The sequence below is a fragment of the Eutrigla gurnardus genome (genome assembly GCF_963514095.1).
Source record: "Eutrigla gurnardus genome assembly, chromosome: 18".
Lineage (NCBI taxonomy): Eukaryota > Metazoa > Chordata > Actinopteri > Perciformes > Triglidae > Eutrigla > Eutrigla gurnardus.
Window position 1 is genome coordinate 12,070,486 of NC_139929.1, and position 16,038 is coordinate 12,086,523.

Genomic DNA, 16,038 nt, shown 5'->3' on the forward strand with positions numbered 1-16,038 from the left:
ATTGTTGTTGTTTTAATCACCTTGTGGTAACATAGTTTATGGAACACTTTATATGACGATGATGTCCTCATAATATTATGTAATTTATGCATCGGAGTGATACAGTTGTAAATCGTGATTTCTTCATCTTCAGTCTGTAGGCTCATGTACCTATGTGACGTTATAATTCAGGTCTAACGGACACTGGTTTTCACATGCTGTGAACTATGGCTGTGGATGAGAGTGAACTATCTTGACGTTACTGATCTTTGGCTTCCAATAGCAACTGGATTGCGTGATGCCGCTTCATGTGCCAATATCCGACTATTCCATTGGATGCTACAGCACGGTTCAGCCCATGGGTTCACTATATGAGCAGGGATGGGGCGTGGGGGGCAAAACCCTGTTCCCGTCAATATTCCCAAATATGGCATACAAAGAAACCAAATTTTGATATCAGGCATGGATCGCACTCACTTTTTGCTGAAATGTTGCTCATTAACGTGCTTTTGAGCTTGCTCCAGTTATATGATTAACAGAATAGGCTATCTGTTCAATCAAGTTGGGCCTATTGGTAGCTGGTTTACTTTCTATTTAACAACACACCCTGCAGACGACCTCATTTAAAGATGAATGTGATCATAACTCCCAAACAATGAAACCAGTGTATCCCTCTTGTCACATTTGCCCAGAGCACTAGGAAGCTCACAGTTTGCCATATTGAGCACATGTGTCATCTGAATAGACTAATTCACACCCAGATGCTATGAGAGCACAGCAAACGTGTTTCTGAAAGGCTGTGGCCTGTCTGCCTTCATCACAACAAGATCACTGTTCTCACACTGCCTCTCTCTCTCTCTCTCTCTCTCTCTCTCTCTCTCTCACACACACACACACACACACACACACACACACACACACACACACACACACACACACGTTTGTTCATCTATCATCTGACCTTTTTGACTTTGTTTTAAACTTGTTAGGGTTTATCCATTTGAATAAGGACTGACAATAGGCCTACTTCTTGTTTAACCCAAATGGCATTGTGCAAATTTGCTGATAACCGTACAATAACAGTCACTGCGTATCCCTGTTAGCCTATTTGTTTTTACCAATACATACGTTTAATGGATGCGAGTAGCTTACCACTGTCTTTTTATACCATCAAAAATATAATGCCTTTATTTTGAAGTTGGACCCGGAAGTAGTTTTATTGTGGTATGTGGCTTGACGTTGGTAAATCCTCTTTAGTGAGTGGAATATCGGAGTGGCATTCAAGCTGATGTGATTTACCCCTGCGAATACTGGGAAGCGCGTTAACCTAAACAGGTATACCCCGCTGATATCTATAAGAATAACAACAATAACGGGATAATAATGATAATAATAAGAGAGGTGTGCATGCCTGGCATCGTAATACCACGTGAAACGTTGATATCCAGGTTGCGTATATTGGCACTGGCTCAGCGTTTTGTCTTTGTCATCGGAAAGAGATGTCTGTTGATTTGATTTAGATTTTCTTAAATTAAAAACTGTTTGAGCATGTCGAGTTTCTGCGTCACACGTCTTTGTGTAATGCCAATTATTATGATTTATTAGAGGAGTCAATTGATCATACTCAATTATAGTTAGGTTGGGCTACTTGATGCTTGTCTTAGCCGTTAATTTTATATAAATATATACACACACACACACACACACACACACACACACACACACACACACACACACACACACACACATAACACTGGCATAAGTTTGTGTGTCTCCATATTCCTGCACAAATGAAGAGCAGGAGCAGCCAAGTTTCTTTCCACTCTTTACAGGACAGAGCACGCTGGCCTGCTGTGTTATTCAGTGATTGGATTTGGACACATTTGTTTGGAGTGTGTGCTAGATATGTTGTTGTTCAGGCAAGCTGAGCTCTGGTCTTCACTGAAGCCAGGACAGCAAGGGCAGTATTCTTTCTCTCTCTGTCTGTCTTACACACACACACACACACACACACACACACACACACACTGTTGATGTTCTACTTCATGGGTGCAACATCGTGACTAAATTATGTAAACTTTCAATTAATATTTCATAGAATATGAGCAAAGGCAATGCCAGGAATGTTCTTAGCTTGTAAACTACCCATTCAGTCTAATCTCAGCATTCACAGACAAATACAACTTACTATTGAATTATTATTTATGTTTTAGGCGTCGTATTCTATTCCATCAGCACACACAACATCGCAAAATCAAAACAATTGTTCACATTATTTAATTTGAACAATGAAATAATTATCCTCCTGTATCAACGTTGTCATCCCTGCTGAGTCAACACACAAGCAGGCATGCTCTTCCTCTTTAGTTTGGGGAAGTAACCTCTTTAAATGTGCACAAGGCAGCAAGTCACCTCAATGACAAATTAATAATTACAGTTAATATACAAACCCCCGTGCCCATGTGCCTCAGCAAGATATCTGCTCATGTTCAAAGCTTTCTGTGCATTCAGAGCATGTCCCACATACTTGTGTTGTCTGAGGCGTCATAGTATTGTGATTAAAAAAAAGTAATATGATAATAAAGTCATAATTGAATGAGAAAAAAATGACAAAATCAACACAATTTGACAAACCGCACACAGAACTGCAGTAATAATGGCACATTTAGTTAATTAATGATTATATCTAAATTATTACCTGTCATCGCACATAATTTATTTTTTTATTACTATTTTTTCATCAATATTTATAAATTATTGGGGGGGATCCTTGAAGATTATCCATTTAGAGGTCTAACAAACTCTTTATAATGCAGATATTTGTACTATTTTGAAAAAATACATTATCAACACTGACCCAGCATCACCGAGATTATGCACTAATTCTTTGGGTTTGGCATCCTCGGTCTCAGTCTCTTGCTTTCTCCGTGTTGAATTGCATGTCGGCACCATCTGTTGGGTCTTGCCTGCCTTGACACCATTTGAAGAGTGACAGCTGAGTGGTAGCAATGCGCGGATGACGTGGCATCCCGAAATAGTCGCGGTCAATCACAGCCTGCTCGGCTCTGGAAATACCAGCACCAGTGGATGTGGGAGCTGAGTCAATTTTGCAAATATCCATATTAGTTATAACACCAATATTTAAAAAACTAATGTCCAAGGGGATATGGAGTTTCAGAAAAGCTTGTTTTTTCTTTGTACTCTTATATAAAAATTTGGTGAAGTTTTAAGAAAAATGTATAATTAATAAAAGTGTGGCAGGCGAGCCAGAATCTGCTACATACTGAAGGGCAGCTTTTCCTAGACAGATTAATGTCAACAGAGGGGTTTAACCTAGATCTCTGTGGCAACACAGCTCCCATCATGCTCCATGCTTTTGGTACGATGACATTTGGAACTGTCATCCAATGTGCAATATTTACCACCTATTGAATGTGTGTTTTTGGTAACTGTATTGCACCGGTTCAAGAGCACCCTCAGTTGTGTTTCCACCCCGCTGCCCAGTAGCCTGTTCCTTCTGGAGAGTGTGTCTCCTCTGTGTCAGTGGTGCTGCCTGCACCCGAGACTAGAGATTAAAATAGAATAATCAGGGATTAGGTCATAAAATAAGAGGAGGGGTGGAGCATGGGTAACCCTCGGTACCACTGCACACATTCTCAGCATTTTGGTCATTTTCCTAAAAAAAAGAAAGAAAAAGTATCACTTGTTCATGTGTGTGTCCATGTGCACCTGTGCCAGGCCCTGCTATGGTGAGGTGTGGTAGCGATGACGGATGTGGAGGCGACCTATGAGGACTTCATCGCCTCTCGGCGGTCCGGCCGCAGGAACGCCATCCATGGTGACCCAGCGACCCCTGGAGTGGAGGGACCCGCCGACCTGTCACAGAGTCTGGCAGAGCTTAGCATCACCAAGTCAGGTGAGAGACATCGCTATGGCGATGAATAAATTACGTGAACCGGTGTGTATATAAAGTGGCTGATGAGGGAGTTTGGCCAGGAAGGCGTTCTGTTTGTGTCCTGCTAAGCAACTAACGGATTCTGGATCTTTCAATGAGAGAAAGGGAAACCATTCAAAACACATTTTTTAACATGCCGTATAACATGAGCTGTTATGAGTCCATTCTTCATTCCTGCCTCGGTGATTTCTGCTCCTGCCGTTTTCATAGTGACTCGCTTGCTGATTTACCCAACCTCATTCGCATCACTAACTTCACAAGTAGTAACTTATGCATGAAACTGTCTCTCTCTTTCTCTCTTGTCTGTTAGCTGATGAGGGAGAAAACAGTGAGACATGCCAGGACTCTCCGGCTAAAGAAGAGGAGACTCAAGCTGAGGGCAACTAAACTGACATTCGTGGACCGCAACAACCGCTTCTTCCCGTCTCCCCGATCCCCGGACGCTCGGCCTCCAACCGGCTAGTTGCATCTAATGAGTGTAAACAGACATGACAAAATCCCTCTACTGCCACTGTCCCGCTACCAGGAAGTCATCGCTATGGCAACCATAGTGCAGTTTCACTTCTGCACTTGTGTGTGTGTTCAAATTTCCTTAAAAAAGCCGCTGCCTTTCCTTCGTGGAAGCTGATATGAGATTGGACGTGAGGCGTGGTGAACGCAGCGTTACGTCATCAACCAAACACAGAGCTGTTTGTCTGTATCATAGTCCAGAGAGGAGCAGGGAGAAGGGAAAAGAGCCCCTTCAAGGTTTTTATCCACGGGAGGTGTGACATCTCAGATGCCACATTCATCTTGAAAGAAATGTAGCTAAATAATGCTGCACTTTTAATATTGCACTGATTGATCAGACAGAGCCAGTCCAAAATCGGGTCAGAACCCACATACAGCATTCCCTGCTGAGTTAGGAACAATATTGATCTGCTTTGTCACTCTGTCAACATGATCAAGGCAAAAAGCTAGTCGATAGAGCATCCATGTTCTGTTTCAGTGCCACACACTGACCCATAACCTTGCAAATATTTGGCCGTTTTCGTGCCCACTGCCAGGCCTCACAGATGCAGCCAGTGTGCTCTTCGACTAGATAATGCAGTTATCATTTTTTTTACCAATTATTTTCCTCGCTGAATGCAGCATTTTAGATTTCTTTTTTAATATACATTCAAAACATTGTGAAGATTTTATTCTAAATCTTTACATACGGGAAATGTCTAATATTCAATATTCTGTCTTAAAGCTTTGGAATAACATTTTTGGAAATAAGGTTTTAGCCTTACATCTTATGTGAATAGCTGTTTGGTAAGAAGTCAGATTGAATCATCCCTCTCATTGTCTGTGGCTGGTGATGGCAATAGATTCAGGGCAAATTATACCAAGTTGTACAGGTGTTTTTTTGAATAGTTTACATACAAAAGGCATCCACGTCATAATGGTTATCCTACAGTAGGTCAATGCACTGCCTTTGAGAAAATCCAAATGGATGTGACGTGTCTTAAACATGTTTTTACGGTGAAGATAAACATTTGCTGCCGGAGATAAGAACAGTTGATTGCACTCAAGTACACTATAGTGTAATGTGCTATTATTACTGTTCTTTTTGGAGTTGTGTGTTTCTTTGCGTTATGGGTTTCTGATAAAATAATTATTGTTTTGATTGGACTGTCAATATACACTGCCCTTTTTCTACCATCAAATATGTGGAGATGCAACTCATTCTATCTTGAATTAATTAATGATAAGTGAGAATTTGGCTTTTTTACATTGTATTTACTGATCAACAATAACTTGCACATTGCGTATAGTGTGATTATAAATGAGCAGCACTGCACCATAGGTGACCCAGGGCACCCATGATCATGTTGTATCTTCCATATTCTTCACTCATGAGTCATGTCACTGTGTGACGTCTGTGACTTATAAAGGCCACGGATTTGTTGTTGTGCACTTTAGTTTTGACATGCGATTAAAACCCACCCGTAAAAAAATAAACAGCAACAAGATGGGTTTATGAATGGTGTCCTGTCCACATATGACAGCGCTGAGTAAGCCTGGTCATTGTCTCCCTCTAGTGGTATATATTGGACTTACTAGCAGACCATAAACCATACCACTGGTCAGTTTTGTCATTGTCATGCCCTAAATTCACGTGTTGGTAAGGGACTGTTATTTATTTAAAGGCCGGACCTCTGACTGATTAAATGAATGGGTTATGTGCACTGATAATAATATAATTATTAATACTTAATTAATAACTAAATAATCATGTGAATGTTACTGTTCACGTGGCAACAATGGAATCATTCATTTCCTATTCTATGCTTCCCTTCTTTGACAATACACCTTAATAATATAGTACTATACGGTATAACTACTTTATAACAGCTTTACATATATACAGTATTTAATCCCTTTATACATACTTTGATACAAAAAAAAGCTGTCTTTTTTGTTAAAAGGCTTTCTGCACTGGCGTACTATAGACTTTGCTTGTGAGTTACGTGTCTTAGATCACCCAGTTAGAGGCTGGTGATACTGGGCCAACGGTCAGCACCCACAGAGATAATCATGATTGCTCTTGTGGAGCACCCTGGAGCGTTGGGTGGGTTCACTCTTATAATCTTGTGTAAATGAAGAACAGGAGCAAATCTCAGAGCTTCAAGTTTATTACAATTTGCATATACATATACACTTTCCACTGAGCCGCAGCTGGCCTTTGCATGTTATATTTGTATTAGGTTATATTTGTCTTAATGTAAAGGATGAGTACACGTACAATGATCTTATAGCAGTACAATAAAATAATGTGGACTACATAAAAAACGGTGATAAATATACATGCGTAAGTGACGTTTTGATCCTGACCCAAAAAAATCAAGAAATCGGCAGCTTTTTTTCATAAACATACCAATAAAAAAATGCTAAGATAAATTCCTATGTTTTCAGAGATGACGTATTCCATGAAATCATGTACAATCCTCACAACACTAGTCTAAAACTATTGTGTTTTCTTCACTGTTCAGATTCCTGAACACACAACACCGTACACAACTGACTAATTGCCGTGTGGGATAAAAAATCCATGCATATCCTTGTGGAGAGGGGTGTTCAAGTATGCCCGAGCTACTTCTTTGAATGTTCTGCCGTCAAGTATCAGGATGAAACTCGACTGGCCCGGGTTGGTGTTGATAACTGACACTAAGACCACACCTGCAAATGAAAAAAGGAGAGGTTATTGTTGGAGCGCAAAGCAAAGGAAGCCCATCAAATGGATACAACACAGATATCGGTGATCTTCATAGGTTCTCTAGCCGATACACGTCACACAGTATTCTCACCGTCATCTTCGGACTCTCCGTTTGGTCTCGCGACGAACACAGGCTCCGACGGCCAGCATTTGTCTTCACTCCAGCAAACCCTTTCCTTGGTTTCTGTATCAAGCTTTGCGATCTGCAGCAAAGTAGAGCAGGGAAAGATGATTATAACACGCTTTTACTGTACCAACAACTCAGGACAAAGCACTAAAAACGTAACTATCAGCAATCATTTACAGACATACTAGAGGGCAGCATGGCCTCTTTCTTATAGAAATCCTAAAACCAAAACTTATTAAGTAAGTTTGGGAGGGAAAAGTGATCAAATACAATCTGTTTCTTAAAAGGAATGTTAACGATGTTTTGGCATCTTGATAATTTAAATGTTTCTGTGTGATTGCCAAATGTTGATAGGGAGCTTCTCTTATACAAGCAACGCATTCACGCGGCACTTTGCCCCAACTGTAAGCCATAAACTTGCAAAAGAGCTGTAAAAATTAAATACAGACCTTCTAAATAATGTTAGTAGGACGAGGTAACTGAGTCCAACTCCTTTTATCAGTGTTAAAAGAACTGACGAAAGTCAAAGATAATCAGAATATCATGGACGTTTTCCAAAAACAAATCCGTCCAATAGCTACACCTGCTTATCTTTAACACCCTGGACAGGTCGGCCAACAATCACAGGGCTGACATATAGACATCCACACCTACGGACACTGTTAGAGTCGCCAGTTAACCTTAGATGCATGTGTTTGCGTTCATTTATTGGTGTAAAATGAATGTAAATGTAGCAAGGATTAATGTGATTTAAGATGACGATGACACCTTCTCGTTTATGTTTTTCCCTCGGGTGTATGTTCACACCTTGACCTGTAAAAGTCTGACGTATTTCATCAAATAAAAAAGCTTCCTTAGTTGGCGTGATAACTATTCATCATCACCACATTCAAACGCTTCCTTCCGCTCGTGCCATATGACGAACACCGCTACAATTCAAAGAAAAGCCAAAGCTCTCTTTTGAATCAAAAATATCTAATTGTGAGAACCAGGATGTTTTCTTATTGTTCCTTCCTCTTTGTACATCGGGACTACGGGGACGCGGTGCGACGCAAAGGGAAGCTCTTCTCCAAAGAGCTTTGTCACTCAATACTTTGAAGCCTTGCTGAGTTTCTCACTTTCCATTGTTTCAAGCACCTTGATGTACAAGTGTACCCAGTGGAAGGGGTGTGTGGGTGTCACGGCCAGAGCCAAGAAGTAGTTTGGTCTATGTTGCCATCTGTCATTCTCACACAAAAAATAAGTCTCTCTACACTTCCTACCGCTGTCAAAAAAAACAATGCTACCAGGAACAATCTGTTTCCCAACAGCCCCGCACTTAAAATCTCCGTTCTTCAAAAGCCTGCACGTCTCAGGTCTCTCTGGGTTAATAACGCTCACGAGAATGCACAAAAACCCAAAGACGGATGTTTTCCCACTAGGTCTGCTCTGCCAAATTAAAGACAATAAGTGAAGGTTACCTCTGTTGCCTGTGCTGACTTCTCCACACAGTTTCCGTACACGAACCGGTGCCTCTTGCCGTTGAAGTCGTAATTTATTCTGGGTAATTCAAAACCTGGCAGAAAAGAAAGTGACAGTTTTTGTATTTGGAGAAATTCTGAGACATTGTGAGAACTACTACTTGGAACAGTAATTATTTGATTGGCATTGGGTTTTACCTTCACAGAAAACCTCTGCCTGGCACATCAGTTTGCCTTCTTTCTCCTTCACAGCACTGGCAGTCGTGTACTGGAGTTTCACCATGTCCACTCCAGCTGCCACACCCTGCAAAACAGTTATGAAGTCAAAAGGAAATATTGGAGGAGCTTCTTCTCTGAATTTTATTTTATTTTATTTTTATTTTTTTTTATTCAAACGCCCACCTTGTCTGCATGGATGGGGAGCACGAATCTCTTGTAGCTGGGTTTAGAGTAGCTCTCGTCGTGGAACCCGGGATTCTCCTTCAGCTTGCTCAGGTAGAACATGTCATAAAGGCTGTTATCATTGTAGGCGATGACGTCGAAAATGACGTGACCGGCATCCTCGAAAGCATTCACGTGATGGTAGACGACCATTGCTCCGGTGTGGTACTTTGTCTCCACAACCTTGCCTGTCTTCCTGTCTATCAGGTGGATCAGAGTCTGTTGAAGAAATAAAAATTAATAATTATGTTAACCCAGGTTTCCACTCCAGCTGCTTCACACTTTGGCAGTTTAGGAACCAGAAATAATGACATGGCGGGGGACCCCTTACATTTTCCTCAGGGCAGAACTTCAAGCAGCTCGCCCAGTTCACTCCCCTCATGTACGCAGTGGCCATTCTGAGGATGTCCAGCTTGAAAGGCTGCTCGATGAAGATGAAGTAGTTGTCCGTCATGCCGAAGCTGTGGTAGTAGCTGGGAGTTAGCAGGGAGCGACAGGGGATGGTGCAAATCACCTCCACATTCTTCAGGGCAGGGGCGTTCTTGTCTTTGTCTGAAGCTTTCGAGGAAACAGCAGAACGTTACACGTTAATTTCATTTCTTTGCATAAACATGATTAATATAAACGTTTGTCTGAATGCAGAGAAGTATGAGCAGCGATGCAATCAACATTCAAGGAAGGAACCAATAGCAGCTGTTCTTTATGTGGGTTTCACATTAGAGCCCGACCGATACAAAGGTTTGTTGATTTAAAAATTTGATATTCCGATATATTGGCCGATATATTTTTAACATTAGTTATTTGTAATTATTTATGAGTCTTTTCACTAAAATAATATGATAATGCAGTTTAAAAATACAACAGAACAGAGAAAAGTTCTGAAAAAATAAAATGTATAAAAATACAAACTTAAGATATAAAACTTAAAGTCCTTTGAACAAAAACACGACAACAACTAAACACAAAGTTACCAGTATTAAAAGACTTGTAAGCTTCATAAATATAACTTCGAACAAGACTGGAGACAAATTATGTTAAGTTCTATATGGGTGTTTCGTCCGTTTTTATTTTTAAAATATTAATTTATCGGCCATTATAAATACCAATACCGATAGTTTGGAAAATAATAATAATAATAATAATAATAATAATAATAATAATAATAATAATAATAACTTTATTTGTATAGCACCTTTAAAAAAAGCAGTTAACAAAGTGCTTTGACACCGTACACACAAATACAGTAAAAGCAAAACAAAAAATGCCTAATATCGGCCTGCCGATATATCGGTCGTGCTCTAGTTCACATACCTTTCTCAGGAGCATTTGGGACTTTGAACAGCATGTATTTGGTCTTGCCCTTCTCCGCTATGGAGGTCCCGATGTTGTAGGCGTTGCCCTCTTTGTCGTAGTGCGGGTGGGAAGACGCCAAGTTCACCGACAGGAACTTCATGTAGTCCACCTGTGTGTTCAGCAGCCGGTGAGCTCCGAGATCAACTCGCACTAGCAGGGATCGGTGCAAACGGCGTTACCTTGTCCTCGGTCTCCAGCGTCACGGGATCGATCTTGCGGATGTAGTTGGTTTCAGAGGTGGCGTAGTAGTCCTTTCCATACTTGAGGAAATTGCTGGCGCCGTTGTCAGTGAAGTCAGGCACCGTGTGGTTGAGAAAGGTGATCGCCCTGAGAAGTAGGAAGGAGAAATGTTTTACATTGGAGAATTGTGTGTGTGTGTGTGTGTGTGTGTGTGTGTGTGTGTGTGTGTGTGTGTGTGTGTGTGTGTCCAACAAATAGAAAAGTGATTTACAAGACTGTAATATGCCATCAATGTATAGCAGATGTTACAGGACAAGTTTTCAAATTAACGTTTGCACTTCTGCATAAAAATTACAGAATGTAAACTTAAAATTGTGAAACACATTTTTAAGTTTACACACAATTTACATTACATGTGTAAACAAATAACTACAATGACATGATGATGTAAACTGTGGTCTGGCTTACTTGACAATGAAATTCTTGCTGGGGTCTGGGTAGGCCATTGTTCCCATTTCAGACACAACTATCCTGTTTGCTTCCATGTTCGACTTGTAGGTGTCACTTCGGAGGAATCTGCTTCTGTGGGTCACCTCACCTGAAGCAAACACACGTGTGTTATTCTCTCCGCTCACGTTCAACGACAGGAATCCTGCTTACAGTCGAGGATCAATACAAACGAGACCCACCATCTTTAATGTTGAAGCTGTTCATCAGGGCCAGCCCATCGAACCAGTGGTCGTAGCGCGTGTCCCCCACAGAGAAGATGCCCGGCCCGTTGCGCAGCAGCGTGCCTTGCAGCCAGCTGGGGATGTTCCCTGAACGAGAGTTAAACCCGGTTAAACTCAGTGATGGCATAAAGGTGGGTTATTCAATAGTGTGAAAAAGAGGTAAAAAACCTACCTTTTACTTCTGCCTTATAGGGCGCCGGGCACTCCTCTGCGTTCTTGGAGAAGTCGGTTGACATGTTTGCTGAGAGCTCAGTGAAACACAAGCGGAGGTGTCTGAATAAATAGTGCAGTCAACAACAGCGGCGAGCCCTCCTTTTAAAGCGGGGGTGGGTGGGCCGGCCTCTCTCCTCTAAAGCGTTCCTTGAAACTTCACCTTCAGTTTCTCAGAATGGTTGGAAATGACCCAACGCTTTCTTCCAATTTGGGTCATCGGCTGATTATGACGTCGCGCCTGTTGCCAGGTTATTTTGTTATACAACGCAATACTACTACTACTACTACTAATAGTTAAATATATTCTGTCTGCTATTTTGGCTACCCTGAATAGATTGTATAACGTGCAGTCCACTGTATATGTATTTGCTTATATTTTCTGATTTCGTTTATTGAGTTGACTTGTTACTTTTTTCTGGATCGGCCAGTAATGAAGTTGTAAGAACACATTTTACACCCAAATGAGGTGATAATGTACCCATACTAAAAGAACGGTTGTTCATTTTCCCTCATATTTTTGGTCTTCAGCTGTAACACTTATACAATTGGAAGTTTCCCCTTTAAGTTCTTCTATCAGCTGCAGTGACTAAAGTTGTAATATTGTTTTATGGCCTTATACCACTAAGCATATCCTTCACTATCAGGTGTGTTTTATTCTGTTATTCTTTTTCTTGGAATGATGAATAGTGTCTCCCAGAAGAGTATAACAGTGAACTCAGCTATCAGCTGCTGGAACTTTATCCTGTTGTTGATAATAGTGGGAATGACCTGGACTGAAAAACGTTATCATAATAAATCGTATCTCTACGTTAAAGTCCAAATGCACATAATCCCTGAGGGTAAAATATCCTAATATTGTGTATAGTGTTTTTATTTCACAGAATACCCAGTTGATGAGAAAACTGCATCTGTATCAGATAACCAGAGGCGACGTATGGAACGGAAGGGGCAGTGGCTGCTTTTTAGTTTTCTAATTCATTTCTAATTTCTCTCTTGTTATTAAGATGCAATGAGTGAGTCTTACGTTGTTTGAAATTGTTCTGATTATCTGAATCCAAAGGATGCTCAGTGTGAGGCAACCATGTTCCTCTTTGACCTACTGAAAAGTCAGTTATCTTAAGAAGTTTCACCCCACATCAGTCTTTCTACAGAGCTGTTTGTAGCATTGTGGTATGTTCACTGACAACTTTTCCGACAAACAAAAATGCACACAGGGGACAAACACACCTGGAGGAAACGTGGCCCCATTGGCAGAGACAATAACTCAATTATGTTGTGTCAAAGTTTAAGTGGGAGGTTCAAAACAAGCATTGACTAATATTTTAAGCCTTCAAACATTAAAATACGTTTTGGCATGCGTGTGTTGTGCTGCAGAAGAGATTACGGACAAGTAAATAAGAGAGCCTTGAGGACAAAAAGGAAAAAAAAATAACACCACATCTGAGAAGTTGAACTACTGTGTGACAAAGCTCCCCTAAAGAGAAATCTAGTTTGCTTAACTAAAGCTACATAAAAATAGTTCAAAAAGATGATCAAATTGACAAAGACATGAAATGAAAATATAACATGACAGCAGAAAAATAATCAAGTTTCCTTCAAAAAAGTGCTCACTTGGTCACAGGTCATCCATAATAATAATAATAATAATAATAATAAAAAGATCCTCCTAAAAATATGCGTCTTGCAACTTTTTAATCCATCTGACCGACTTGAGCTCTTGAGGTCGAAACAATTGGGTTTTGTATAATCTTGGTATCATAAACAATCTTGCTGAAGATAATGACGCTGCCACTGGATGAGCACAGGCCAATAAACTACACAAAGGTGAAAGGTCACGTGTGTGCTGGTGGCTGCCTGGTGAATGTATTGAAAGAAAAAGGGGACAGGGCTGATCAAAGAGGTATTTCAGTGGAGAAGCAATGGTGAAAAAAAACAAATATTAAGAACACAAAAACTAGTAAAAATGTAATAATTGAATAACTTGAATCTCTATGGATGAAGTAAAACGTAGTTCTAGTACAGTTTAGTTGCCATCCAGCCGACGTCTGCCTGATGCATCTCCATGGCTGTTGGCATGGTGATGAATGAGCCGGTGCTAACAGCGCTAGCAGAGCTAACAGTTTTCAGACCACAAGCTAGCTGCATGCACTCACAGGCAGACATAGTGTGTAAACAAAGCACAGCCTCCGCTGTATCTTAACATGGCAAACAGTTGTTTGGTGCTGTATTAATGCTAGGACTGTAAGACTGCAGAGAACCAGAGGAATCTCAACTCAAACTCAAACGTATTTAAAACTCAATTTGATAAAGGGTCCAGCTTTCTGTCCCTGACGGCCAACCACTGAATCCAAAGTCCCCTCACACAGATAAGTGAACACATCAGACAATCAAGTCAATAAACCCAGTGAAAGGCATTAACCTCAAGGATGGCTGTGTGGCAGTTGGACATTAAAGACGGATGACGTGAGACGGAGGTGAAACTAGGAGGAAATACCCACACTGTTTTTTTTTTATTTACAGGGCCACTTCCAACCAATTCCAGGAGAGACGACTACAACCGGACACATTAACACTTATCAATAAAGCATTCAACCCTTTGAGTGTGTGTCTTTAAAAAACTACTAGAAATGAAGAGGACCTTCATTAATTAGAGACATGGAGCTGCAGCTTTTTTTTATATTACTGTTCTGGTGACTGTTTAAATGGCCTCATTTATATAGGGCTTTTCTCCAAAGCGCTTTACAGGAATGACTGTCATTCACCTATTCACACACACCGACGGCGGAGTCAACCACGCAGGGCGACAGCCAGCTCATCGGGAGCAATTGGGGTGAGGTGTCTTGCTCAGGGACACCAGGCACTCAGCTAGGAGGAGCCGGCTCCTCCTGCCAGTCCAACGCTCTACCTCCTGAGCTAAACCCCCCCATACTGTTTACATAAATGGATTTTAAAATAACTCAATCCGGTTGAAAACATTGCACATTTGCTAAAATGACTTATTTTTTTGCTAAAATTACTTATTAAGAATGCAAAAGTATGAATTTGGTACAAAGATAATCTTGGTTGCAAACTAACCACACCATGTATAAAACTAGCTATAAACTATTGCTATCAGTATTTAGGGATACTTAAGTTTTATGGCTTTTGTGTCACTGAGGTTGCATCCAAATTCAGCGTATATTTTTATTCGAGTGGTTGCGATAAAGATGAAAACGGCTGTATGATGATATGCGTTTTGTTTTAATCTTGATGATGTGATAAAACATATCATTTAATCTTTTGTTTATTACATTCCTGGGTTTTTTATCATGCTGTGTAATGAAGGTGTTCGGCTTCCATGTAAACAAAGGTCCCTCTGGTTGCAGCCAAAATTACAGCTGGTTTTAGGCCCATCCTCATTCCAAAAAGTGCCCATGGTAAGTCTCCTAAATATGAAGGTGGTGCCTGACCTCCACTGTATCAGTCGAATCCTACTTTTTTTTGGGGGGGGGGGGGATTCATCCAACTGTCTTAAACAATACAACACAAACATATTTTCTTTTTTTTTTGTTTCATTGGAAATAAACACAAATAGCTACAAAAAAAGAAGCTCGTCATGGCAGGAAATGCTTCATTATGAGCATCTTCTCAAATTAATTTAACATCAATATGTCAGCGAATATTAACAAGTTGTCTGTTACAATAGCTGAGGAATAAAATGAAGCCAAAAAAAGAGTATTTTCTTTATATATGGAAAGTATACATACCACCCTTGTGTTGTGTTCTGCTCAAATTTGACCCATCTCTAAATGTAGTTAATTTGATCAGACTGACCCGATCAAGGACTGACCTGATCAAGGTCAGGCTGATGACTTCAACAGACAATTCAGTTCTGGGAAAGGTGAAAATGTTCCTGGATGTGTGGTCTGGATGTAAATGAGGGCATGCCTGTATTCCTTTTAGTGTGATAATTAGAGAGCATAACAAGCTGTCAAGACAGTATTGTTTGACTGAATGGCTGCTGATTGGGATGCGTATTTCTTTTAGCATAAGTAAAGACTATATGCTAAGCCAGAGAGCATAGTCTGCCTAGAAAACTTTTCTTTCTACCCTTGATGTCCTCCAACATATATATTCCTGGCCAGAGAATTGGATTACACAGCAACACTGCCCTCTTGTGGTTCACATGAGACATTACCTGTTATGGTCACAAATCATGTATGGATTCGTCTAGTACTGTTAAAATGTCCAATTTGAGCATATAAAGCTGGTTAATTATAACAAAAAAAAAAATTTAAGACACAAGCACTCACACTTAGTACTTACACATGTGTGGCCAGGGGATGAACAGCTGGAATGGGAGCCAAGTATTTATCTTG

General features: G+C 40.5%; 2 protein-coding genes across 2 annotated transcripts; one reads left to right on the top strand and one right to left on the bottom strand.

Moving 5' to 3' along the window:
• The first annotated feature begins 1,221 nt into the window (after nucleotides 1-1,221).
• On the top strand, nucleotides 1,222-6,209 carry pkia (cAMP-dependent protein kinase inhibitor alpha). Its single transcript, XM_084033113.1, has 3 exons — nucleotides 1,222-1,314; nucleotides 3,718-3,895; nucleotides 4,245-6,209. The coding sequence occupies exons 2-3, from the start codon at nucleotides 3,745-3,747 to the stop codon at nucleotides 4,319-4,321; spliced, it is 228 nt and encodes a 75-aa protein (XP_083889239.1). The 5' UTR covers nucleotides 1,222-1,314; nucleotides 3,718-3,744; the 3' UTR covers nucleotides 4,322-6,209.
• A 369-nt stretch (nucleotides 6,210-6,578) lies between these two features.
• Nucleotides 6,579-16,004, bottom strand: bco1 (beta-carotene oxygenase 1). Its single transcript, XM_084033619.1, has 12 exons — nucleotides 15,986-16,004; nucleotides 11,640-11,708; nucleotides 11,426-11,554; nucleotides 11,205-11,334; nucleotides 10,736-10,883; nucleotides 10,515-10,665; nucleotides 9,535-9,761; nucleotides 9,165-9,422; nucleotides 8,961-9,066; nucleotides 8,763-8,857; nucleotides 7,267-7,378; nucleotides 6,579-7,138 (listed from the first exon to the last, which is right to left on the bottom strand). Exons 1-12 carry the CDS (start codon nucleotides 15,987-15,989, stop codon nucleotides 6,984-6,986), a joined length of 1,584 nt encoding a protein of 527 aa, XP_083889745.1. The 5' UTR covers nucleotides 15,990-16,004; the 3' UTR covers nucleotides 6,579-6,983.
• Between the last annotated feature and the right edge of the window lie 34 nt (nucleotides 16,005-16,038).

Excerpts from the sequence above, each read along its gene's own strand:
- pkia (XM_084033113.1), top strand. The coding sequence starts at position 3,745 with ATGACGGATGTGGAGGCGACCTATGAGGACTTCATCGCCTCTCGGCGG. Across the intron at positions 3,896-4,244 it reads GCTTAGCATCACCAAGTCAG|CTGATGAGGGAGAAAACAGT; the intron begins GTGAGAGACATC and ends CTTGTCTGTTAG.
- bco1 (XM_084033619.1), bottom strand. Across the intron at positions 9,423-9,534 it reads AGTTCTGCCCTGAGGAAAAT|ACTCTGATCCACCTGATAGA; the intron begins GTAAGGGGTCCC and ends TTTCTTCAACAG. Across the intron at positions 8,858-8,960 it reads GGCAGAGGTTTTCTGTGAAG|GTTTTGAATTACCCAGAATA; the intron begins GTAAAACCCAAT and ends CTTTTCTGCCAG.